Below are 26,769 nucleotides of genomic sequence, written 5' to 3'. Positions count from 1 at the left end.
GGAGCAGCTGGAACTTGAACTGTGCCCTTATGGGATACTGGCACTGCAGACAGAAGTGTAACCTACTAGGCCACAGCATAGGCCCCAAATATGCCTTTTTCTGGACACCTCCTGAAGGACCTGCCTGAGTCTGTTTTATAGTCATTTTTATTTAAATATTTATTTATTTATTTGAAAGAGTTAGAGAGAGAGAAAGAGAGAGGGAGAGAGAGAAAAGAAGAGACAGAGAGGGCAAGGGGAGATCTTCCATTCACTGTTTCACTCCTCAACTGGCTGCAATAGCCAGGGCTGGGCTAGACTGAAGCCAGGATCCTGGAGCTTCTTCTGAATCACCTACATGGATTCAGAGGCCCAAGGACTTGGGTCATCTTCTGCTGTTTTCTCAGATGCACTAGCAGGGAGCTGGATCAGAAGTGGAGCAGCCAGGTCTTGGGATAGCACCCATAGGGGATGCCGATGTTGCAGGTGGCAGCTTAACTTGCTATGCCACAACATGGCCCAGACAGTCCATTTTTCTTTAATAAATAGGAGGAGTACACTCTAAAATAATAATAATAAAAGTATAGTATTGCATCATATATGCATAAACCACTAACATAATAATAATAAAAGTATAGTATTGCATCATATATGCATAAACCACTAACAGTGCATTTTAAAATAGCAATAAAAGTATAATGTATGCATAAACTGGTAATAGTCCTTCATGAACATTATCAAATATTATTGCTGCACATTATTGTGCTGTACTTTTGTATGACTGGCAGTGAAGTAGCTTTGTTTATAACAGCATAACCACAAACACAAGAGTAATGCATTGACCTATGGCCTTATAATGACCATGATGTTATAATCGTATGGGACCACTATTGTATAGACAATCCGTCATTCACTGAAATGTCCTTGTGAGACACATGAATGCAATTTCAGTTATAGCTGTTCATATATTAGACATATGCACACGAACATGGAGAATTCTCTCATCCATTGGTTTACTCCCCAAATGCCCACAAGCAGCTGAGGCTGGGCCAGGCCTGGAAGTCAATGGGAGTCCTTGCAGTGGGTGACAACCACTTGCAGTGGGTGACAATCACCTGCTGCTTTGTGTTAGCATTATGCAGGACAATGGAATCTGGAGCAGAGCTAGGGTTCCAACCCAGGCATTATGATGTGGGATGTGGGTGTCCCAAGTGGTGTCTCAACCACTAGACCTAATGCACACCCAGTTATACTAACTTTTATTCAAATAGCCCATGTTAGTTCAAATCCCCTCCTTAAATTCCGGAGATAGCCTGGAGCCTTCTGTGTGTAGAGGGGAAGCAGATTTGTCTTCGTCTTGTCTCCGTCATTTAACATCAGTATTTACCCAGTCCTTGTAATAAATCATCCTTTTTGCTACTCTTACATCTTGCTTGAGACTAAAGTGAATTCATTTAGCGTTGGATATTTTAGTCTTTCCCAGCTTGGAGGAGAAGACCAGCAAGATATGAGGCAGCGATGCATCCTCTCTGCCCAGTCTGACCGCTCTTGTCTTTGCCACTGTCAGTGAGTCCTGTCATGGTTGTTCAGTGCTTCCAGACTCCACGCTCTCAGAATGACACCTGTGGAGGGTGAGCACCAAAGGCAAAACCAGAACCATCTCAGTCTAATGGGACTGGGAGCCAAACCATGTGCAGACGATGCTATTAGCCGTTATTGTCTATACAAGTGCTTCTCAATTATCTGCAGTGCAAAGCCAGGCCCTGACCCTAAACATCAGGGATGTGTGCATTTGTAAATTCCAATGAAAGTGACTTCAGAGAGCAATGTAACTCAAGAAAAGACATGCAAAATGCAAGCTCAACATTTTTATTAGGTTCCTCAGACTTAAAATTCCATTTTCATAATAAAAAATTGCAGAAATACATGATATTTCATAGAATATGTATGTAGGTGATTCATGCGTAGTATTTTTTTTTAAAGATTTATTTATTTATTTGAAAGTCAGAGTTACACAGAGGGAGATGGAGAGAGAGAGAGAGAGAGGTCCTCCATGGGCTGGTTCACTCCCCAGTTGGACACAACAGCCAGAGCTGTACCGATCTAAAGCCAGGAACCAGGAGCTTCTTCCGGGTCTCCCCTGTGGGTGCAGGGGCCCAAGGACTTGGGCCATCTTCTACTGCTTTCCCAGGCCATAGCAGAGAGCTAGATTGGAAGTGGAGCAGCCAGGTCTTGAACCAGCGCCTATATGGAATGCCGGCACTGCAGGCAGCAGCTTTACCCGACACTTCACAGTGCTGGCCCCTCTTAGTATTATTTATTTATTTATTTTTTGACAGAGTGGACAGTGAGAGAGAGAGACAGAGAGAAAGGTCCTCCTTTTGCCACTGGTTCACCCTCCAATGGCCGCCGCGGCTGGTGCACTGCGGCCGGCACACCGTGCTGATCCGAAGCCAGGAGCCAGGTGCTTCTCCTGGTCTCCCATGGGGTGCAGGGCCCAAGCACTTGGGCCATCCTCCACTGCACTCCCGGGCCATAGCAGAGAGCTGGCCTGGAAGGGGGGCAACCGGGACAGAATCCGGCGCCCCGACCGGGACTAGAACCCGGTGTGCTGGCGCCGCAAGGCGGAGGATTAGCCTGTTGAGCCATGGCGCCGGCCAGTATTATTTTTATACTTAAAACTTTTTGGTTCTTTGTAATTGAGATGCAACCAAAAGACATCAGTGAAATATTGTCCATATTAATGTCTACAAGCCCACTTTGAGTGAATGCCATGTATATCAGAATTTAACATTTTAATGTAACATATTAACTGGCTTTTTCCCTTGTTAGTGGTGCTTCCATATTTATCTCATTGCCAACTAGTAATTAGCAGTTTTCAGAACAGTACTGCTCACTAAAGCAACTTCAATGAACAGATCATACTTTGAGTAGCACTGGTCAAGACTTTATGACCCATGAACACATAACAATCCAAGAGAAAATGCTTAAGTCCTACACCCAAGGGAAAAAGTATCAACCACTGTAGATTATGTTAGCAAAGGTCACGCTGCAGAGGTGATATTTAATCTGAGATATGAAAGACTTGAAGTCAGCCAGCCAAGAGCATTCTAGCTAGAAAGAAAAACTGATGTAAAATCCTAAGATGAGAAGCATATGGAACAGAAATAAGAAGCCAAGTGGGTAAGGAGAGAGTGGAAATAAAAATATAGAGGAAGCCACACATTGTAGAGCTTGGGAGGCTGAGGTAAAGAGTGTGGTTTTAATTGAAGGGTGATGAGAGGGTTTTAATCAGGAGAGTGGTGTGTTTTAAAAAGATCTCTCTAACTGCAAGGCGAGAGAATTGATTATAGGAGACAAAAATAGAAGTAACATGGCCAATTTGGGTGCTCCCACTGCAGGTCAGACCAGTAATGATGGTGATGTGGCTTTGGGTAATAGCCACAAAGATGAAAGTAGTGGATACAAGCCTCCCTTGCCTTTTTTTTTTTTTTTTTTTTTTTTTTAGGACTGGGCAGCAAGACTCAGTGTGAGAAGTGAGACAACAAATAACTAAGGGTAACTTAGAATTCCATGTGGTTTGCAAAGTCAGGGAGCTTATGGGAGATAGGGCAGTGTCAAGGCCAGAAGCTGGGAAATTCATGTGCAATGAGCCACCTGTTCCCAGGGAGGTAGGTGCATGACTTTGTCTGGGTGAGAATGAGAGAAGAGATGAGAGGGGAGGAGAGAGAGGAAGGTGGGTAGAAACGCTGATGGAAAAGGAGAAAGAGTATGGAAACAAAGACAGCAGTTGAAATGTATTGGACATATGTGATACGGTGAACCTGCCTAGCTAATCCTCCAGGAGTGGAGATAATATCTGGAGGCGGCAAGTGTACCAATGTCAGTCTTTCCTCTGGTAAGTTTGAGGGTAGCCCAACCAAGCTCCCTGTCACACACCTGGGGTCCAGAAATTGCTGGGTTCCACAGCTGCTCGTCTCGTCCCTTTTCTACTGTCTGTCTCACCCTATTTTGTGTACTATGGCATGTGCATAATGCTTGGTTCTTTGCCTATACTCTCTGTTTCACCCTCTCATTCTTCTCCCCACCGCGGCCCTTAGAGAGCTATGAATACACACACACACATGGGTGCGAGCACACATGCATACATACACACACACACAAATATATGTATTCCCTTCAGAAAGGATCTTTTTCCCAGGATAAATAAAAAGTCAAGGAACTCAGTCAAAAAGCCTAGAGGGAAATACTTAATGATCTGCAAATATAGTAGGAATGACTAATTATAAATACATGCATACAAGTTTGTCCTTCAGCTAAAAATGATGCATTATTTTTGAAGTGACAATTTTTATGCCCATGTATTTATTATTATACTTTAAAATATGTTGCCTCCCCTCATTTCCATATTACCTATAGGATGAACTCTCTGAACCTGATTTTTTTTTCTTTCTTTTTTTTTTTTTTTTTTTTTTGACAGAAAGACTGGACAGTGAGAGAGAGAGACAGAGAGAAAGGTCTCCCTTTTCTGTTGGTTCATCCCACAATGGCCACCGTGGCCAGAGCACTGCGGCCAGCGCAATGCGCTGATCCGAAGCCAGGAGCCAGGTGCTTCTCCTGGTCTCCCATGGGGTGCAGGGTCCAAGGACTTGGACCATCCTCCACTGCACTCATGGGCCACAGCAGAGAGCTGGCCTGGAAGAGGGGCAACTGGGACAGAATCCAGCGCCCTGACCGGGACTAGAACCCGGTGTGCTGGCGCCACAGGCGGAGGATTAGCCTATTGAGCTGCGGCGCCAGCCTCTGAACCTGATTTTATTGAGTGAGTACTATCTCTAAAAATAGAATTTCTTGTGACATACTATTTATTTTTTGATACCATAATGAGAATTTTAACCTTGCTTGCATTATATTGGTAATTAAAGAAATTAACCTCTTTATGAAGCACATTGTGTTATCAAAGCACAGTCTTTCTTGTGGGGTATTGTACAAACAAACAACTCATTTCTTGGGCTTTACATACCTTTTCTTTTCAAAAAGATGAATTATATGATTCATATAAAATATAGTTTGCTTTTTAGATTTTAAAATTATATTCAAGGGAGATAAGTGTAGTAATACAAAGCATAAAGCTTTTTTTTTTTTTTTTTTTTTTGGACAGGCAGAGTTAGACAGTGAGAGAGACAGAAAGGTCTTTCCATTGGTTCACCCCCCAAATGGCCGCTACGGCCGGTGCGCCGATCCGAAGCCAGGAGCCAGGTGCTTCCTCCTGGTCTCCCATGCAGGTGCAGGGCCCAAGCACTTGGGCCATCCTCCACTGCCTTCCCAGGCCACAGCAGAGAGCTAGAGTGGAAGAGGAGCAATGGGGACAGATCAGCGCCCCAACCGGGACTAGAACCCAGAGTACCGGCACCGCAGGTGGAGGATTAGCCTAGTGAGCCATGGGCCGGCCCAAAGCATAAAGCTTTGAGTAGGGCTGTTCTGATGGGATATGCTGGCCCTGTTCCTTATAGCTGCTGTAGGCCTCCATTTAATTGGCTTTAGGTGAGGATACCTCTGTTGCAGGCAGTGCAGAGGGCTAGGGATGTAAAGTACAGCATTTTAACCTGATGCTTTGTTATGTTTTAATACATTCAGTAAAATGGTGACAGAAGAAAGAAAACTTTAGCTTCTTTCAATATCCTCTTCTTTGAAAGACAAAAAGATGATTAGAGCACAATAACTATTATTTAGCAAATCCCTGTGATTGTGTAGCAGATCCCTAGACATCTTTAAATCCATTCAGTGTCAGTACAAGTCCATCAAGTGGCAGGACTGAAGGAATTCAGGAGATGGCACTCCCTTTCTGCCTCCATCAAGGATTAGGGATGCGTTTATTGCAAACCATTGTGCAGCGTGGTGAATCATCTGGGACTTTACTCCACTTGCAAGCTAATAAGGTGGCCTGCTAATGGACACCCACAGAAGACCCCTGAGTCAGGGACAAGGGCTTTGTTACTCACAGTAAAAAAAAGCAGTGATTAGAGCTCCATGCTGGTCTGTGTCCACCTTTAATGCCCTTTAGTCCTATGAGGGAAGACACAGGACCCTTGATGGACATGCACATGAGTCATCTCAAGGTGGCTCGTTGCTTGCAACTCTGAGAAATGGCCCAAGTAAAAAATAGTGAGAGCCTTAAACTCTTGGCATCCACGGCAAGAACATGCAGGGCACTCAGAGTCCTATGATGACCTTCTCCACATCTGAATAAACCTTCACTCATTTGGCCTCATAACCTGAGATGATGAGGACCATAGAGGGCCCTCAAATATGTATCTAATTGTTAAATAAATGGCTATATATATAGTTTAATTATAACACTCTACCTGTATTTGATTAATATTTATCATTACTTGATAGAATTCCATAGAATTCAGAATAATTTGTTTTGAGATGATGTGGCTTTCTAAGGTGGAAAAATGTAGGAAAACAATAAAAGATAATTCCAAGTTATTTTTGAGCAACCAAGTAAAAGAAGGTGACAGTTAATTTAGTGGGGCAAACCATAGGAATATGGGTTTGAAGGGTGAGAGGTCAAATGTTTGGTCTTCAATGGGTACATTTTGCACATGCACATTTGCTTATTTGACCTCCAAGTGGAGAAGGGGGCACAGGAAGGGAGGATTAGCCTCACAAGGAGGCTACTCAGAAGTCAAGTGAGGAAAGTGTTCAAGTGGGGAGGAACTGGCAACCTTGTCACATACAGCTGCAAGGTCAGGCAGGGTGTCCATGGACCTGTTCCCAGGATGTAGTGATATGCTGATGACTGGCCATCTTTACAGGAGCTCTGTGGGCCGGGATGGGGCAAGGAGACCCTGAGTGATTGGATTCGAGAGAGAGTAAGAAAAAAATGAGAGACAGAAGACAGAGGCAACTCTGGGGCAGTCTTGGTGAGAAATTGCACTGTGGCCAGAGGAGAATATCTCTCAAAGGACAGCTTCTGTTTCCCCTTTCCAAGATGATGGCTCAAGTAGTTGGGTTCTTGCCACCCACATGGGAGACTTTAATTGAATTCCCAGCTTCAGGCTTCAGCCCTGGAGAAGCCTTGCACATTGCAGACATCCGAGGGTGAACCAATGGATGGAGCTGTCTCTCTCTGTCTCTCTGCTTCACAAATAAACAAATAAAAAATGTAAAACACCTGGGAGCCATAGCAGCATGTTTGCATAGTGATGACACAGTGAAGAGGGAGACATTGATGACACAGTGAAGACTAGACACACTTAGGGGAGGAGACAGACCTGTAACAATGAATGACTGTGCACAGCAGTCAGTGCCAAGAGCAAGCCAAACAGATGAGGACCAGGAACACCTACTGGAACACCTTTATGGTGTTCATTCCATTTATCCCATTCTTAGAGAAAAATAGGGTTTGTAAAACCAGGTCTGTGGATTTTGTAATATCAGAAGGCCTTATGAAAGATAGCATCACAATGAGAGTGATATTTTCTAACAAATGCAAACAGTGGGGGGTCCAGCATAGTGGTGCAGTGGGTTAAGCCTTGGCTTGGCTTGCAATACCAGCATGCCATATCCAAGCACCATCCTGGCTGCTGTGCTTCTAATCCAACGCCCTGATAACAGCTGGGAAAGCAGCTGAAGATGGCTCAAGGGCTGGGTTCCTGCAACCCACGTGAGTGACCCAGATGGGGTTCCAGGCACCTGGGTTGGGTCTGGCCTAGTCCCAGCTGTTTTGGCCATTTGGAGAGTGAACCAACCAGTGGATGGAAGATTTCTCTGTCTCCCTGTGTCTCTCTTTGTCTTTCTCTCCCCTCCACTCTCTCTCTCTCCCTGTCTCTTTCTCTCTCACTTTTTCAAATAAAAATATAAATCTTAAAAACAATAAGAAAAGAGTTTCTTCAAATTTTTCTGGAAAATGTCTGCTGAATCATCAGTGAAATGTCAGGCCATTTCTCCTCTTTTTTTTTTTTTTTTGGATCTTCCAAATATTAATTTTTAAAAAATTGCAAAACAAGAACTCATTTTCACCAGAAAATGATCATTTTATTTCCTTACTTTTAAATGTTTATTTATTTGAGAGATTATATATAGAGAGGGCTAGACAGAGATCTCTGCTCTGCTAATCTCTACTCCCCAAATACCAGTGGAACCAGGCTGAAGCCAGGAGCAAGGAATGGGAAATTTGACCCAGGTCTCCCGTGTGGGTGACACGGATCCAACTGCTTGAGCCATAACCTGCTGCCTCCCAGGGTCTGCAGTGGCAGCAGGTTGGAAATGGGAGCTAGAGCCAAGAGGTGAAGGAGGGTGCTCCGGAGTGCTGCAAGGACATCTCAACCATGGGGCTTGAATGCCCACCCCAAGCGTGAGAAAGCAGTTGGATTTTTTCTCTTTTATTTCTCCTCACAATAATGGGAGCAGCCAGAGGCAGGATGGAGGAAAGCAGGGACAGAAGACGAAGGACAAGAACCTCACCTCCCGGTTTTTCTCTCTGCACCTGCAAGCAAAAGGTTCTTGTAGACCTAAGGTTTTCTGTTTATTGTGCCAAAATGGCCTTTATAGATGGTAACAAGCTATTCTATTTTTCTTAGACTTATCAGTTTGCTCCCAGCTGACCTAAATTCAAAATTTTCCAATGTGTCAAATTAAGGTGACTTCTCACAGGGTTTTTTTCCCTCTCTCTCCCTGCCAACCTGAGATCCAGGCTCCTAGAATATAATATCTGGCTTGGGATCTTAATATGGCTTATGCAAAAGCCATGAACTCTGCCTCCAAAATAGAAGGTCTGAAGCAGGAAGGAGAAGAAGGGAGGGAGAGGAGGTAACACAGTGTTGACTAAGTGATTCCTACTGAGCGTGGCAGGACATGGCAAACGCAGGGATTCAAAGAAAAACGGGGGAAAAAATTTTTTAAAGATGTATTTTTTGAAATGCAAAGTTACTGAGAGGCAGAGGTAGAGAGAAAAAGGGTTTACTCCTCAGATGGCCGCCATGGCCAGAGCTGCACCGATCCGAAGCCAGGAGCCAGGTGCTTCTTCCAGGTCTCCCATGTGGGTACAAGGGCCCAAGGACCTGGGCCATCCTCCACTGTACTCCCTGGCCACAGCAGAGAGCTGTATCGGAAATGGAGCAGCCAGAACTTGAACTAGCACCCATATGGGATGCTGGCACTGCAAGCAGTGACTTTACCTGCTAGGCCACAGTGCCCGCCTCCCCCCCCCCCCCCCCCCGGAAAAAAGAGGCAAATATTAAAAGGAATTATTTCAGCAAGCACATATTTTGTATCAGTTTTATTCGTTATAAATGGAAACAGAAAGGTACTTCAAAAAGCTCATGAGAAACTAGACTTAAAAGGTAGATTTATGGGGCTAGCTCTGTGGCACAGTAGGTTAAACCTTGGCCTACGGCACCAGCATCCCATGTGGGCACTGGTTCTAGTCCCAGCTGCTCCTCTTCCCATCCAGCTCTCTGCTATGGCCTGGGAAAGCACTGGAAGATGGCCCAAGTCCTTGGGCCCCTGCACCTATGTGGGAGACCTGGAAAAAGCTCCTGGCTCCTGGCTTCGGATCGGCACAGCTTCGGCCATTGCGGCCATTTGGGGAGAGAACCAGCAGACGGAGGACCTTACTGTCTCTCCCTCTCACTGTCTGTAACTCTACCTCACAAATACATAAATAATTTTTTTTAAAAAAAAAGGTAGATTTATTTTAGTGCCAAACATATTTTATCCATGCATAGTATTTACTTCATAATACACAATTTCCATAAAATTGTTGAAGCTCCTCCTTAGAAATGTGAGTTGAACTGGGCAGTAGGCACCCTTGCTTCCTGGGGTTGATCAGGTGAGATTTATTTAAGATAGTGCTTTCTCTTCTAGCAGAAGGAATCCATGTTGTGGTTGTGGCAGGTTCTTTGTTCAGTCTTTATTTTTATGTCCTATATTAACAAATTGGAAACTCTTATCATCTATTACATGAACACTGGTAGGAAAAATGCAAGTGAAACAGCAGTTAGTGTCTTAAGAACTATTATAGTTTTTCAGATGGCATTGATTTTGCTGACTTTTCCTTGAGCTATTATTAAGCCATGGGCTTCTTGGAATTTGGAATTCAGTGAAATCACCCTTTTCTAAAACACATGTGTTAATACCCATTTTCATTTACAAAAGTTAAAAATCACAGAACATGTGTTGATTGAAAAACTGTTATTACCTCGTATGCAATTTCAAAGTGATAAAATGAAATACAAATAGGATTGTGTCAGGATGTGTCATGGAATTTGGTCAAAATTAGTTCACTTTAGAAAATCAAATGAGGGGGCTGGCACCACGGCTCAACAGGCTAATCCTCCGCCTAGCTGCGCCGGCACCCCGGGTTCTAGTCCCGGTCGGGGCACCGGATTCTGTCCCGGTTGCCCTTTTTCCAGTCCAGCTCTCTGCTATGGCCCAGGAGTGCAGTGGAGGATGGCCCAAGTGCTTGGGCCCTGCACCCGCATGGGAGACCAGTATAAGCGCCTGGCTCCTGCCTTTGGGTCAGTGCGGTGCGCCAGCCGCAGTGGCCATTGGAGGGTGAACCAACGGTAAAGGGAGACCTTTCTCTCTGTCTCTCTCTCTCACTGTCCATTCTGCCCGTCAAAAAATAAATAAATAAATAAATAAATAAATAAATAAAAAATTAAATGAGGGGCCAGCTCTGTGGCATAGCAGGTAAAACCATCACCTGCAGTGCGGGCATTCCATATGGCTGCTCCACTTCTGATCCAGCTCCCTGCTAATGCATCTGGGAGAGCAGCAGAAGATGGCCCAAGTACTCGGGCCACTGCACCCATATGGGACACCTGGATGAAGTTCCTGGCTTCAACCTGGCCCAGCCCTGGCCTTTGCAGACAATTGAGGAGTGTACCAGTGGATGGATGATATTCTCTCTCTCTCTCTCTCATTCTCTGCCTTTGTTTCTCCCTCTCTGCAACTCTGCCTTTCAAATAAATAAGTAAATCTTTTTTAGAAAAAGAGAGTTAAGTGAAAGTTAAACTGGAAAATGGCCAAGGATGGACTGATGGAACAAAACCTATGACTTTATTTTGAAAGACTGTGTGTGTGTGTGTGTGTGTTATAGTTTTCATTATTAAAAGAATTCTTAAAGACATAATAATAAGGGGAGAGGAGAGGTGCAAGTCAAGTGCATGGCAGAGAACCATCTGAATATATATCCATCACCTCCCACTGCCCCAAAGAAACGGCAGCCCTTCCTACTCATATATGCTTCATTCTGGCTAGTGCTGGTCATGTACCCACCAAGTAAGAAACCTAAGAATCTTTCCTCACTCTATGCTGTCACCCATTTTCATCTGTCCTATTTTGGTGCCACTATCACATACTTCTCAGTATATTAGGTGATTGTTTTGATAAATGCCCTCTCATTCTCCTTTTTCTAAAATTTTCTAGTAACATTACTCCTCTGGGTTAATTGTAAATCTACCTCTTAAGGTCTCATGAAAGTCCTTAGGAATATGTTATTGGAGCTACATTGCATATACATGTTAGCTGAGAAAAATTATCACTATAATATTGACATTAATCCAACTAGGAATTGTATGAGTTCCTTTAAAACTTAAATTTTCAGTGTTTTGTTTGTTTTAAATTTTATTTGAGAGAGAGAGGGAGAGAGGGAAAGAGGGAGAGAGAAAAAGAGAGAGAGAGAGTGTTCTCATATCCACTGATTCACTCCCCAAATGCCTGAAGTGGCCAGAACTGGAAAGGGTTAAAGCCAGGAAGCCCAGAAACTAAATCTGGGTCTCTCACATGAGTGGTAGGAACTCAAGTACTTGAGTCATTACTGCTACCTCCCGGGGTCTGCATTAGCAGGGGCTGGATTCAGGAGCTGGAGACAGACAGTGAACTCAGGCACTTCAATGTAGAATATGAGTGTCTTAACCAATGTTTTAACAACTAGGCCAAACATCTGCCCCATAAAAATCAAATCTTTTTAACAGCCTGTGGTTTAGTTTTATAGTTCTCTTCATGAAAGTTCAAAGTATCTGTCATATGGTTTTATATACCAAAAGAGAAAATACATATACTATTACATATTTAGTATCTGTATAGCACACTAACCACATATATAATATACTACTAGCTACAATACATATCATATACCCACTCTTTATATTTTTTTCATTGCTATCATGTAGGTATTCATTCTGTTACATTTTAGAATGTGGGATGGCTTGTGCATGTTGTTTTTATGTCAGTCACTTTACTAAACATTTTTTGTGATTTTTAAAAGAGAAAGGATTATTTTAGATTTTTTTAGTAAAAAGTGTAGATCACCCATGAGCAATGGAATCATGTTGCTTCCTGCAGATGTACCTCATCTGTGCCCTTACTTAGCTAAGGAGGACATGCAGAGTGGTGCCAGTGGCAGAGGGGGAGCATCCTTGTGTTTTCCTGGCTCTAACGGAAGTGCTTTCCGTGTTTCCTTATAAAGTTAGATGTTCATGATAGATTTCTGGTGGACATGTTCCAGCACACAGAGGAATTTCTTCTTCTTCCGTGTTTTTGCACAGCTATAATTCTCTCCAGGTCCCAATTTCACCCATGAAAATAGGCAAACTCTGGCCAGCGCCACAGCTCACTAGGCTAATCCTCTGCCTGTGGCACCGGTACACCGGGTTCTAGTCCCAGTTGGGGCACCGGATTCTGTCCCAGTTGCCCCTCTTCCAGGCCAGCTCTCTGCTGTGGCCTGGGAGTGCAGTGGAGGATGGCCCAAGTGCTTGGGCCCTGCACCTCATGGGAGACCAGTATAAGCACCTGGCTCCTGCCTTCGGGTCAGTGCGGTGCGCCGGCCGCAGCGGCCATTGGAGGGTGAACCAACGGCAAAAGGGAGACCTTTCTCTCTGTCTGTCTCTCTCACTGTCCACTCTGCCTCTCAAAAAAAAAAAAAAAAAAAAAAGGCAAACTCACTCCATGCCTTTCCCATGGCTGATCCATGTGGTCTCTGCTGGCAAACGCCCCTTCCAACATTTAAGAATCCTGTTTGGTGTGTTTTTGTTTGTTTGTTTGCTTTTTTTTTTTTTTTTCAGGAAGTTATCCTTAACACACACTTCCCCTGTCCACACTTTGTGACTGTTTTGGATACATCTGATTTTGTGTTAAACTGCAAAGTTCTAGGACTGAGGTCCTTAACTATTCATGTCTGTGTCCCAAATGCCCGAGCCCTTGACCTGTATGCAGTACAAGCTCAGTTGAAGTTATTTTAATAACTGAATGAATGGGAGGATCATTGAGAAGTTTTCAGTGGTTCAATACAAGTTGATGATTCTTAAATTTTTTCTTAGTGCTTTCCATTGCTTTGTGTTGGGATATAGGCCTCCAAAAATAAACCAGCTATTGAAAGGAAGAAAAAATATAGACAAATGTCACATTTACTGGGTTATATCATGGGGGTAAGACTACCTTTTTTGTTGGTTATCAGAGCTTAGGAGAAAAGACATTATTCTAGCAATTTTATTTTAACCTCTTAATAATCTTATTATCGAATTTTCATTTTATTTTTAATTATATGTAACTTTATCACCTAACTTCTTTGTCTGTCCAGGGCATAACTATCCGACCATTAGTGGAATTTCTTGATGTTAAGAGGTCCAATAAGAAACAGCAAGCTGTCAGTGAAGAAATCCATTGTCGGGTAGGTGCTGACAGAGTGTAAACAATTTAACCAATAAATCATGAAAACATCTTAATGAGTGACACAGCTTGACATCAGGGATTCATTTCCTAAAGAAGAGAGAAATGGCAGAGGGTGGGAGGGAGGGAGACCTGGGAGAGACCTGTGTCCTGGGACCACAGAATCAATGAAGTCCCGTGGCAGCTCCTCTATGTCAGCTTGCTAAACTTCATGGCAAGAGCGACAGAAATCCTCTTTTTTACTTTCTTACAACTTGAAAAGATTTCTTCTGGAAAACAAGTGCCATTTTTCATACTTTCCAAAACTATGAGTTAACTCTTAGGATGAGAAAAATAGTCTAACGGTTGACTACTAGTGTTACAACAAAAATCTCAATCTGGCGGAAGAAAAAATGTTTTTTTTACTTTCAATAAAATGCACAAAGGGAAAATTATCAGGGTCTTTGGAGTTTAGAATGATGCATGTAGAAGTGGAAATGACTGATTACAGGTAAAAATGAATCACTTGGCATGCTTTTTTCTGTTTTAGTTTTTTGATCACGTGAAGACTGGGATTGAAGATGTCTGTGGACATTGGGGTCACAATTTCTGGCGAGACAAGTAAGAATGCCATGGGCTGTTGTGTTCTGGACCTCCGGGAAGCAGGAAACAATGCCTTGTGTTATCTGTCAGAGCTGCAAATCTTGCCTATGTTGTCATACCATGTCCTTTAAAATGAAGTTCAGCTATGTCAGAGACATGGAATAGTAGTCTAGACAAGGTAGAAATGTATTGCTCTCGCGTTAGCCAGAGATATGCAAGTTAGATTTGATTGATGAGTTCTACCCCAGACCCCTCATGGGCCCAGGACCCTTCTGTCCCCTAAGAGTGGCCTCCATCACCACGCTGCCCTCTTAGAACAAAATGGTTCCTCCAGTAGCAGCCATTTTGGGCTGCGCGAAGGAAGAAAGATAATAGAGAGGAAGGCTATGGAGGCTTCCTCCTTACCGGTGCTATCAGAAGCTGCCACAGTTTCTCCTCTTATCTCACAGGAGCTAGGACTCCATCCTATGGCCATTTCCCCCTGCAAAGGCGGCTGCAGAATGCAGTCTATCTGGTTAAGAACTGGGTGATACTGTAATGCAATGCCTAAGCAGGCTACTTTTAGAACAAAGAGTTTTATTTAATTTGCAGTTTCAGGAGCTGGCAGGACCATTGGTTTGGTCTCTGGTGAGGGCTTCATGACATATAGGATCACATGGCAAGAAACAGGAAGTGCTCATGTGTGTCCGCTGATCGATCTCTATTCTCATAAAGCCACCAAAATTCAGTTACAGGCTTATCACCATCATTACTTTTTCTTTTTTAAAGATTTTTTAAAAATTTATTCGAAAGGCAGAGTTAAAGAGACAGAGAGGGAGAAAAAGCAAGTGAGATTTTCCATCTGTTGTTTCACTTCCCAAAATGATCACAACTGCCAGGGCTGGGCCAGGCTGTAGCCAGGAGCCAGGAGCTTCATCCGAGTCTCCCACCTGGTTGCAGGGGCCCAAGGATTTGGCCCATTCTTTGCTGCTTTCCCAGGCACATTGCAGGGAGCTGGATGAGAAGTGGAGCAGCCAGGACTTGAACCAATGCCCCTATGGGATGATGACATTGTAGGTGACATCTTAACCCATTATGCCACAAAGCTGGCCCCATCCCCATGATTTTTTCTAATCCTGATCACCCCCCTGCAAAGCTCTACCTCTGAACACCATGGTTGGATTATGTTTCCCTGCTTTTTTAAAAAAATATTTATTCTGGGGCCGGCACCGTGGCTCACTTGGCTAATCCTCTGCCTGCGGTGCTGGCATCCCATATGGGCGCCAGGTTCTAGTCCCAGTTGCTCCTCTTCCAGTCCAGCTCTCTGCTGTGGCCCAGGAGAGTGGTGGAGGATGGCCCAGGTGCTTGGGCCCCTGCACCCACATGGGAGACCAGGAAGAAGCACCTGGCTCCTGGCTTCAGATAGGCGCAGTGCAGGCTGTAGCAGCCATTTGGGGCGTGAACCAACGGAAGGAAGACCTTTGTCTCTCTCTCTTACTAACTCTACCTGTCAAATAAAAAAAATTATTCTTATTTATTTGAAATGCAAAGAGAGAGAGAAAGAGATCTTTCATCTATTGGTTCACTCCCCAAATGCCCACAACTCTTGAGGCTGGGCTAGGCCAGTCCCACAGCCAGAGACTCCATCCAGCTTTCCTACACATTAGCAGGGATCCAAGTGTCAGAGCCAGCGTCTGTTGCTTCCCAGGGTGGGCATCAGTAGGAAGCTGGATTGGAGATGGAGGCAGAACTTGTACTCAGGCATTCCAGTATGGAACGTGTGTGTTCCAAGTGGCAGCTTAACCTGCTGTGCCATGACACCTGGCCATACCTACCCTCTTCATACCTGAGAGTGGGGATTAAATTTCAGCTCATGACCCCTTGGGGCACTCACTCAAATCATACCCAAACCATAGCACTGGCAGCTCTATTGCTATACATTCTGTCACCCTTGGTGAGGGGCTTTATCAAAGTCATGAGAGTATATACTCACAGAAATAATGAGTGGCCAGCGCTGCAGATCTATAGGCTAATCCTCCGCCTGCGGCACTGGCACCCCGGGTTCTAGTCCTGGTCGGGGCGCCAGATTCTGTCCTGGTTGCTCTACTTTCAGTCCAGCTCTCTGCTCTGGCCTGGGAAGGCAGTGGAGGATGTCCCAGGTCCTTGGGCCCTGGACCCGCATGGGAGACCAGGAGAAGCACCTGGCTCCTGGCTTCAGATCAGCGCGGTGCGCCGGCAGCAGCGGCCATTCAGGGGTGAACCAACAGAAAAAGGAAGACCTTCCTCTCTGTCTCTCTCTCTCACTGTCCACTCTGCCTGTCAATAAATAAATAAATAAATACAAAAAAAAAAAAAAAAGAACGAGTGTGTATCGTAAAGGCTGCAGCTATCAGAAAAATGACATACATTTATATAGACACACACGCACACACACAGAGACACACCACACACAGTTTACCTGTTTGTGAAAGGCTCTGTGGTGGATAAGTAGGGTTCAGTGTGTATCCCCAAGGATCTTATGTTTGAAAAAGGGAGGTGAAGCAGGCAGAATTCGCAGGCTGATTAAATAAAAACCAAAAAACAGAGTTCTGTTTTGAAGAAGTGTGGATTAATTCTGACAGCAGGGTTCAGAACAGTGGGGTCAGGAGCCAGCTGCACCAGTTTGGGGGATTCATCCTGTGTTTTGCTTCCCACTGCAGTCAACGCCGGCTGTGATGGCTGCTGGAATTGGCCATGTTTGGGAGGGTTTATAGCATGGAACTGACAAGTAGCCCTTTCCTAATGCAACAATTTGTTAAACATTTACCAGCATATCATTTGCAAGGCAAGACTTTTGAAGAAGGTGGCATTTGAACTGTTCCCTAAAGACAGAACACATTCTAAATTATAGTTGGAGAATCCCTTTGGCTTTTTCTTTCCTAACTTGCTAACAGATTTCTTCTTCCACTGATAATTTACCTAAAAGTTATGTGGGTTAACATAATATATTTTGCTCACGTACACTGACATGTGAAATAAGAAGTATACAAATAAGAAATACAGGGGCCAGCGCTGTGGCATAGCAGGTAAAGCTGCCGCTTGCCATGCTGGCATCCCTATGGGCACCAGTTCGAATCCTGGATACTTCACTTCCAATCCAGCTCCTTGCTAGTGCACCTGGGAAACAGTGGAAGATGGCTCAAGTACTTGGGCCCATGCACCCATGTAGGAGATCTGGATGAAACCTCTGGCTGCTGGTTTCGGTCTGGCCCAGCCCAAGCCATTGTAGCCATTTGGGGGAGTGAACTAGCAGACGGAAGATCTCTCTCTCTTTCTCTTTCTCCCTCTCTCCCCCTTTTGTTTTCTGTAACTCTGCCTTTCAAATAAATAAATCTTTAAAAAAAGAAATTTAGGCCGGCACTGCGGCTCAATAGGCTAATCCTCCGCCTGTAGCGCCGGCACCCCGGGTTCTAGTCCCAGGTGGGGCGCCAGATTCTGTCCCGGTTGCCCCCCTTCCAGGCCAGCTCTCTGCTGTGGCCCGGAAGTGCAGTGGAGGATGGCCCAAGAGCTTGGGCCCTGCACCCATATGGGAGACCAGGAGAAGCACCTGGCTCCTGGCTTCGGATCAGCGTGGTGCGCCGGCCGCAGCGGCCATTGGAGGGTGAACCAACGATAAAGGAAGACCTTTCTCCCTGTCTCTCTCTCTCACTGTCCACTCTACCTGTCAAAAAAAAAAAAAAAAAAAAGAAATATAAATCATAGGCTCTGGCCTCAAATTTTGCAGCATAACAGAAGCAACAGTCACAGAGCAGACAGGTGTGTGTATGCATTATATGTGTGTTTTCTCAGAGAGATCATTAAGTAGCACAATGAACTGCCAAGGATTGAAGTGAGGAAACAACCTTTACGTGTTCTATAATACTGTTTTATACCTACAAAACCCTCTTAGACTTAGTCTTGCTTAATGATTGAAAGAGGAATATGTTAGATGTAGGCAGAGGGAGCACAGTTGGCCTCAGGGGAGCATTGGTAGTAACATTAAGCAAACCAAAATTTCCCATATAAAAATGTATTTTTGAAAAATGTCCATTTCTCTTGGAGGCAGGAGGTAGACCAGAAAACCCTATGCACCTGCCTTAAGACTTGTTGCTCTATGCTGGTTCACATTCTGAGGCCTTTCTGCATAGATGGGGCCTGGTCTGTGCCAAACCAGTGAAATTCAGTTTATTCCCCTGTCTTTCTCCACAGTTTTGTAGCCAGATGTATTTATTTAATTATTTATTTTATTATTTTTTTTTTTTTTTGACAGGCAGAGTGGACAGTGAGAGAGAGACAGAGAGAAAGGTCTCCCTTTACCGTTGGTTTACTTTCCAGTGGCCGCCACAGTCAGCGTGCTGAGGCCGGCGCACTGCGCTGATCCGATGGCAGGAGCCAGGTACTTATCCTGGTCTCCCATGGGGTGCAGGGCCCAAGCACTTGGGCCATCCTCCACTGCACTCCCTGGCCACAGCAGAGAGCTGGCCTGGAACAGGGGCAACCGGGACAGAATCCGGTGCCCCGACTGGGACTAGAACCCGGTGTGCCGGCGCCATAAGGCGAAGGATTAGCCTATTGAGCCGCGGCGCCGGCCAACCAGATGTATTTTCTACCTCCCTTCTCCCTTTCAACCCAAGCACATTTCACCTTCTCTGTAGCATCCTATCCATGCTTTCCTAACATGAAAGGCCTTACCCAAACTTGATTGTTCCCTTTCAGAAGTGAAAGGTGGGTGCCATGCTTCTACTGCTCCTCTGTCTGCCCAGCAAGGGCAAAAGCAGACATGCATAGGTGCAGGAATCAGGTCAGCAGGGCCTGGGGCAGTACTGGGAGGGGCAGAGGTGGACACTGTGATCATGTGGGCTTGGGCTGGGACCGAGGTGAAGGAATGTCCCAGAAAGTCTGGCTCATCCTGTCTTCCAGGCAGAGACAGGGCCTCTGGTGCCAATCAGTCTATTCCAGGCAGACTCAAGGCAGCAGGGCCAGTGGACTGTTAGTGCCAAACGTGGCACAGCCCACTTTAGGTTGTGCCTGAAGACGGCATTGTTCCACAGCTAACAGTTTTCTCTGCAATGCCATATGTTTCATCGATTCATTTTTTTCTTTTATTTTTCAATTCATTTCATAAGCAGTTACAGATCCATACGTATGTCTTCTAAGAAAATTCCAAATAATTTCCTGGATTGTCACATGCACTTTGCATCACAGGTAGAGCAGGAAATTCAGTATGGAGGGATGTTGTGCTGAAATTGGCCATTTCAAAAACTACTTCTGCTCAGATAAGATGTACTGTGTGTACATGACTGTTGACATAACTACAAATGGCATACAAAAGAAGCGATGGTTTTAGGCATGTCAGGCACCCCTTTCTTCCAGAGGCCTTATCTGTGGGTTTCCAGCAGTCCTGCCAGAGCCATCTCAAGAGGCCTTGGGTCATTTGAGAATGGAATGAAAGGCTACTACTGTTGAGACATCTCTCAGACTTGGCAAAAGAAGTGTACTGATGGTGAAAGAGAGCGCCTGTGTGTAGTTTGGCAGAGAAATGAAAGGTGTAGAAACAAAGCAAAGAAAGAAAACACATAATCCCTACATGAAATAGATTACCTGACATTATCCTTAATGTTTGTTCTTCCTCTTGTTTATCTCTAGTGAAAAGCTAAAATAATAATCATGATAAAAGACTTTCAGAAAGATGTAGTGTGGCTGTCAAGAGTGTGGGCTCAATGGGTGTAACATGAAATTCAAAACAGAAGTAGAAAACAGTGGGCCCAGTCTTTAGGGTAGCGACCAGTCAATAAGAGAGAGCATTCATGATGGCTCTTTAATTCTTCAGAGCTCATGGTATTTAGAACAAAGAACTAGCACCAGATATGTGGGTTGGCACTGATTGCTTCCATGGCACAGGTGTGCCTATAAACGCCTTGGGTTTATGGCGATCATTGTAATACAGTTATTTGCTTTTGAATAAATATTTTTGCATGGCATTTCACTTATATATATTGGCATACTAATGTTACATTAAAACATCCCAGGCCGGCGCCGTGGCTCACTAGGCTAATCCTCAGCCTTGCGGCGCCGGCACACCGGGTTCTATCCCGGTTGCCCCTCTTCTAGGCCAGCTCTCTGCTGTGGCCAGGGAGTGCAGTGGAGGATGGCCCAAGTGCTTGGGCCCTGCACCCCATGGGAGATCAGGATAAGTAACTGGCTCCTGCCATCGGATCAGCGCGGTGCGCCGGCTGCAGCACGCTGGCCGCGGCGGCCATTGGAGGGTGAACCAACGGCAAAGGAAGACCTTTCTCTCTGTCTCTCTCTCTCACTGTCCACTCTGCCTGTCAAAAAAAAAAAAAAAAAAAAAAATCCCAGAACTCAGCCGCTCGGTACAGCAGTCACTTATTTTTAAGGCACATGAGTCAAGAGTCTGTGAGTCAGCTGGGCTGGGCTGGGCTGGGCTGCTTGTGCCATGCAATGGATTGGTTAATCCTGGGTGGCCTATCCTGATGTAATTGGGGTGAGTTGACATTCACCTTTGTGCCTAGGACTAAGGAGTCACTCAGGCCTACACTTCTCACAATGATTGTGGAAGCACAGATGGAAGCCAATGCATTTTACACTCAATCTTAGCCAAAAGGCCGAGAAGCGATGCCAATACATTTTAAGCCTCTGCTTCTATTATCATGTCTGCTAATGGCCATGTATCAAAGCCAGTGGCTGTACCCCTCCACCCAGACTGTGGTGGAAAGACATTGCCAATATGATAGAAGAGAGTGTAGGTATGAGGGGGAACTGGGTCCAAAACTCCATTCTATTGTGTATGCTTACGGTGTGGCAAACACTGTAAAAAAAAAAATCCCTGCCCATACAGGTCTTTTACTCCCAGTTCTAGGAGACAGGGAAGAAGGTAAATGAGCTAATAATGTATCACATTAGAAAGTGATAGCCACAAAAATAGTGTAACAGATAAGCATCTGGGAAGTAAGATAGGAAGTATTATGGGAGGGGTAGGATCTTATGGGAAAGTGGCTGTCATGGAAAGATTTAAAGGAAGTGTATGAATGAGCCCTGTAGGTACCAGGTGCAAAAGCATTCCTAGTAGAAGCGAAAGTAAGAATAAAGCCCAGAGCACGGTTGGCAAGTGGACCCCAGTGAGGCTACACCTGAGAAAGAGGAGCACACTGCTAGGTGGGACAGACTTAGGCTGTGTAGGGCCCCATGGGTTATTGTACTTTCATTCAAGTGAAATGTAGAACAGTCTGTCATTTGACTGATATTTTAACAGGAACATTCTGGCTTCTGTTTTGAGAGTAAGATGTAGAAACACAATGGTGGAGCAGGGACACCAATTAAGTACTGATTTCAGGAATCCAATGAGAGATGATGATGTCTTGGTCTGGAATGATGGAATTAGAGGTGGTGAGAGATGGTTGGATTTTATATGTGTAATTGATGGTGGAACCTACAGAAATTGCTGTGGGAGTAGATATGGAATATTAGTTTATTAGGGCCACTCTATTAAAGTATTACAGATTAGGTAACTTATTCAACAGAAATACATTTTCTCACAGTTCTGGGTGCTAGAAGTCAGAGATCAAAGTGTCAGCAGAGGGGCTAGCATTGTGGTATAGTGGGTAAAGCCACCACCTGGGACACTGGCATCCCATATGGATGCCAGTTAGAGTCCTGGCTGCTCTGCTTCTGATCCAGCTCCCTTCTAATGCACCTGGGAAAGCAGTGGAAGATGACCCAAGTGCTTGGGCCCCTGTACCCACATGGGAGATCTGGAAGAAGCTCCTAGCTCCTGGCTTCAGTCTGACCCAGCCCTAGCCACTGAGGACATTTGGGGAGTGCCCCAGTAGATGGAAGATCCCTTTCTCTCTCCCTCTCCCTCTCCCTCTCCCTCTCTCTCTCTGTACCTGTGTGTTTCAAATATAAAATAAATCTCTTTAAAAAATTAAAAAAAAAAGAGTCCATAGAGTTGATTCCTGGTAAAGCTACTGTTAGCTGTGATGTTGACTGAAGGAACAAATCAGTTCAGTTTGAATGTGTCCAGTTTGATGTGATTACTCACTACACAGCTAGAGATGCTGAGAAGGCAGCTTAATGTTTGTGACTGGGATTTGGGAGAGAGGTTGGAGCTGAAAATGTAAATCTGAGGTTAATGGCATTCAAGTTACTTTTATAGGCTGTGAGAGTGGGCAAGATGGCCCTGGATGTGAGTGGAGGTAGAAAAGACCAAGGTATGAACCAAGGAAACTCCTACATTAAAAGATCACAAAGTAGAAAAGTACCAACAAAAAAATTAAAAAAAAAAAAAAAAAGAAAAGTGGCTCAGAAAGAGGTAGGAGGAGGGACCCCACAGGAGTGCTGTGTCTTGGATGCCAAATGAAGACAATGAATTAAGACAAAGTCAGAGTAAATGAGGATTAATGATCGGCAGTAGGATTTATAACATGGGTTTACTGATGACCGTGAGAGTAGCTTTAGTGGAGATTTGGAGGCAAATGAACATTCAAGAGAGAATCAGGGAGGAATTGGAGACAGCAAGTATTCACAACACGTTGAGTAACTGTGAAGAAAGGAAGAGTAGAGAAAAGATAAAGGGAGGAATACATGTATTTTAGACTATAATTAATGAATATATGTTATGGTTATATATAAAACTGTATATATATTTACATGAATATTTGTAAGGATATTTGTACTCATATATAAATGTATAACTATATATACACATATATATGGTGTGTAGCTATTATACATACATATAAACAAATGTGCACATTGAAAAATGCACATAATTATCAAGCTAGCTAAATGCTGCTATTAAGTAAATTACTCGGAGCAATAGAAAAATTTTTATATGTTTAAAAATTACCTTTTTTTCTTAGTGCAGTATTGGTTGAAAATTTAATTTTATTTACAGGTTCAAGAAGTTTGATGACAAATACCTGCGGAAGCTTTTAATTCGGGAAAATCAACCCAAGTCAAGCATTGTGTCCTTGTATAAAAAACTTGAAATAAAACATGCCATTGAGATGGCAGAGACTGGGATGATAAGTACTGTTCCTTCATTTGCATCTCTAAAGTAAGTACATGATGACAAATGAAAGTATTATGGGATAAAGCATTGATAGTTTTTTGTTTTTTGTTTTTTGTTTTTGACAGGCAGAGTTGACAGTGAGAGAAAGAGACACAGAGAAAGGTCTTCCTTTGCCGTTGGTTCACCCTCCAATGGCCGCCGTGGCTGGCACGCTGCGGCCGGCGTACCGCGCTGATCCAATGGCAGGAACCAGGTACTTATCCTGGTCTCCCATGGGGTGCAGGGCCCAAGCACTTGGGCCATCCTCCACTGCACTCCCTGGCCACAGCAGAGAGCTGGCCTGGAAGAGGGGCAACCGGGACAGAATCTGGTGCCCCGACCGGGACTAGAACCCGGTGTGCCGGCGCCTCAAGGTGGAGGATTAGCCTAGTGAGCCGAGGCGCCGGCCCAATTGATAGTTTTTGAAATCAGGAATAGTATGACACTGGGCTCATGTCCTAGAGTGATGAATGAAGATCTCACAGTGGAATAAGATTCTAGTGAAAGGTGCAAGTCCAGAAATGTACATATCACATTATATTATTTTCTTTTTAGAACTGGCAAGTCAGAAAATACTATAATATATCAGTTGATTATGCCTTTACTATAGTTACTCTGGGAAATTTGATGCTTATTGAAAGTAAATTAAAGACTTCAGCAAACATTGTGACATGGACAATTCTAAGGTGTGTTAAATTTGCTGCTGTAAATGTGCATGTAACTGGACAGCTCTTTGCCCATAGATTACCTACAGAGTCATCGCTGAAGGCTTGGAAGGAACAGTTGTGATTATCTACAGCAATGTTTCTTAGTCCAGCCTGTTGCATTTTGGAAACACCATGGGAAAATTTCAATAATACAGAGGCCTGGGCCCCACCCTAGACCAATTAAATAAGAATGTCTGTGTTTTCAGGCCTAGGCTAAGGTATATTTAAAAATTCTTCAAATATTTCCAACATGCTGCCAGGATTGAAATAAACTGTCCTAGTCTATCTCCCAATTTTAAAATGAGGAGGGTGTGTGTTATTCTAGAATAAAGATGCTGAATTTCACATGAGTTTGATATTCAGCTATGGCCCCTGACTCCAGCTTCCTGAAAATTCAAATCCTGGGAGGCAGCAGTGATGGCTCAAGTAATTGGGCCCATGCCACCAACATGGGAGACCTGGATTGAGTTCCCAGATCCTGACTGCTGGCTTTCACACTCCACCTATTGTGGGCATTTGGGGAGTGAATCAATGGATGCGGGTGCTTCTCTCTCTCCTCAAGTAAATAAGCAAAACTTAAAAATAAATTTTTGAAAATATAAAATAAGGAAATGAAGACCCAGAATGTTGAAGTGAGTTACCCAAAGTCTTTCAACAAGTCCCTAGCAGAAACATGAATACAGTAACACTCAGTGAGTGAACGCATTTCATTTATAAGCATTCTTCCTTCTCTGTTACAAATGCAACAGACATTAACAGGTTCCCATTGATTTCTCCTTCCACTGATGAAACTGAAGCTTATTTAAATTAATTGTCACCTAATTAAAATGTTAGCCATTTGAGAAGGTTGAAGTGAGAGAAGGGAACTCCACATTATACCCAATCATATAAACTTTGATTTTTACTAGGACTCTAAGTCCCCTATAAAACTCACATGAGTTTTCACAGTCCAGAATAAAAAGGAGTGGTCAGGGTGGCTCAGAAGTAAGGGCATTATATTTCACTGGGAACAGCAGTGGGTTGAACAGTGACTGATTTATGGCCCCAGCTTTGTAACTGCTTTGCTCTGTAACCTTCAGCTGATTCATCTGTTGCCCTGAGCTTGAGTTTCTTAAACTAGGAAATAGGACTAGACTTGGTAGTTATGCTTTCCCCTAGCTTTAAAATTTTCTGATCTTTGTTATGAACTATTTTGTTTGTAGCTGGAGCAGTGGATAACTCAAGTGTCCAGCTTCTCAAAGGAGAGCCATTGTCTTTGTGATCCCAGATAAGCGAATTATCAATTTTACTCTCTATATTCTGCCTGAAGCTGACATTAATCAGAGCAAACCTGAAGGTTTAGCATAGAAGAAGTAGGTAGCAAAATTGATGGCCACCTGTGTAGCTGGATAATTGGGTGCCATATTGACCATTCTACCTCTCCTTAAATGTTTTCTCTAGAGGAAAATAAAAGCAATAGGAAGGTAATAAGAAATTGGACTTATGGCATTAACAGATTGAGTATATAGAGCAAACCGTCTTCTGACAATTAGAAAAAAAGGACAAAATGGTTTTTAAAAATCTTCATGAAAGCTGGAGAGTACCCCTGCAAGGAGGAATTACTTGGCCAAGGGACTAGATAAGATGGATAAGGTATTTGGGACCATTTTGAATAATCCCATAAGTATTAAGTAAAAAAATTTAATTGAAACCCATCTCAAGATCATGGAACTTCATTTGCAAGTTCCACCAAGTATTTAAGAAAGAAATATGGTCAATTTTATGTGAACTCTTACAGATACTAAGAAAACTTCCTTAATAGTCAATACTAAATCTGACAATGATATTTACAAGAGAGAAAATTTACAGATGAATTGCAGTAATAGTACTTCCATAAAAATGTCAAATGAAATATTAACAAACAAAATCTAGGGACATATATTAAAAGATATTCATCAAAATCATTTGGGGCTTATTCCAGAAATAGGTGTACAAGATTGGTTTCACAGTCAAAAATGAATCAAAGTTATTCATCATTTTAACAATGAAAGGAAAGAAAAAACTAATGGATTGTCATCTATATGCAACAGGATCAGAAAATTTGTTTGATGAAACACAATATCTATTTCTTATTGTAAAACATCTAAACAAACTAGAAATTATTGAGTTCCTTTTTAAGCTCAAAAAATAGATTCACAAAAAGCCTATGGAAAATATTTTTAATGTTGAAATGCTCAAAGATTTAGCCTAAGATTCTAGAAAAAAAGATACATATTATTACCACCTTTATTTAATATTTTACCAGTGCTAAGCAAGAAAAAGAAATTAAAAAGGAAGAATAGACAAGGAAGAGATAAAACTGTCATTACTTAGAATCTGATTATTTATATAGAAAATACAATTGAACCTCCAGATAAATAGGCACAATAACTAAATTTATCCAAGTTTCTGAATATAAAACCTAAAAACTCAGTGGTGTGTACATAAGTTTTAACACATGGGAGATGAAAAGGTTTTTTTTACAAAATATTTCATTTATAATAGGATCATGAAAAAATTATGCATCAACATCAAATATTAATTTAGAAAGATGTGCAAAATATCCATTTAAAAAAGTTATACATTGAGTGAAAAAAACAATAAACTAAAGATGGTATTAATAAGAAAGAAAGATCCAATAATGTAAAATTCTTAATTTTCCATAATATGATCTGTAGATCAAATTTGATCTGTAGATCAAATCCCTGTTTGTGGGTGTGGAAATGAAAAGGA

The 26,769-nt window shown here is 43.3% G+C and overlaps 1 protein-coding gene across 1 annotated transcript in view; it reads left to right on the top strand.

Moving 5' to 3' along the window:
* Positions 1-26,769, top strand: part of SLC9A2 (solute carrier family 9 member A2) — a 106,805-nt gene that overhangs the window by 66,967 nt on the left and 13,069 nt on the right. The window contains exons 6-8 of the mRNA XM_008253183.4: positions 13,571-13,660; positions 14,189-14,259; positions 23,156-23,317. Coding sequence (XP_008251405.3) covers positions 13,571-13,660; positions 14,189-14,259; positions 23,156-23,317 — 323 coding nt within the window. The remainder of the gene's footprint in view (positions 1-13,570; positions 13,661-14,188; positions 14,260-23,155; positions 23,318-26,769) is intronic.

The sequence above is a fragment of the Oryctolagus cuniculus genome, chromosome 2 (assembly GCF_964237555.1).
Source record: "Oryctolagus cuniculus chromosome 2, mOryCun1.1, whole genome shotgun sequence".
Lineage (NCBI taxonomy): Eukaryota > Metazoa > Chordata > Mammalia > Lagomorpha > Leporidae > Oryctolagus > Oryctolagus cuniculus.
This window is presented reverse-complemented; position numbering and strand designations above follow the sequence as displayed.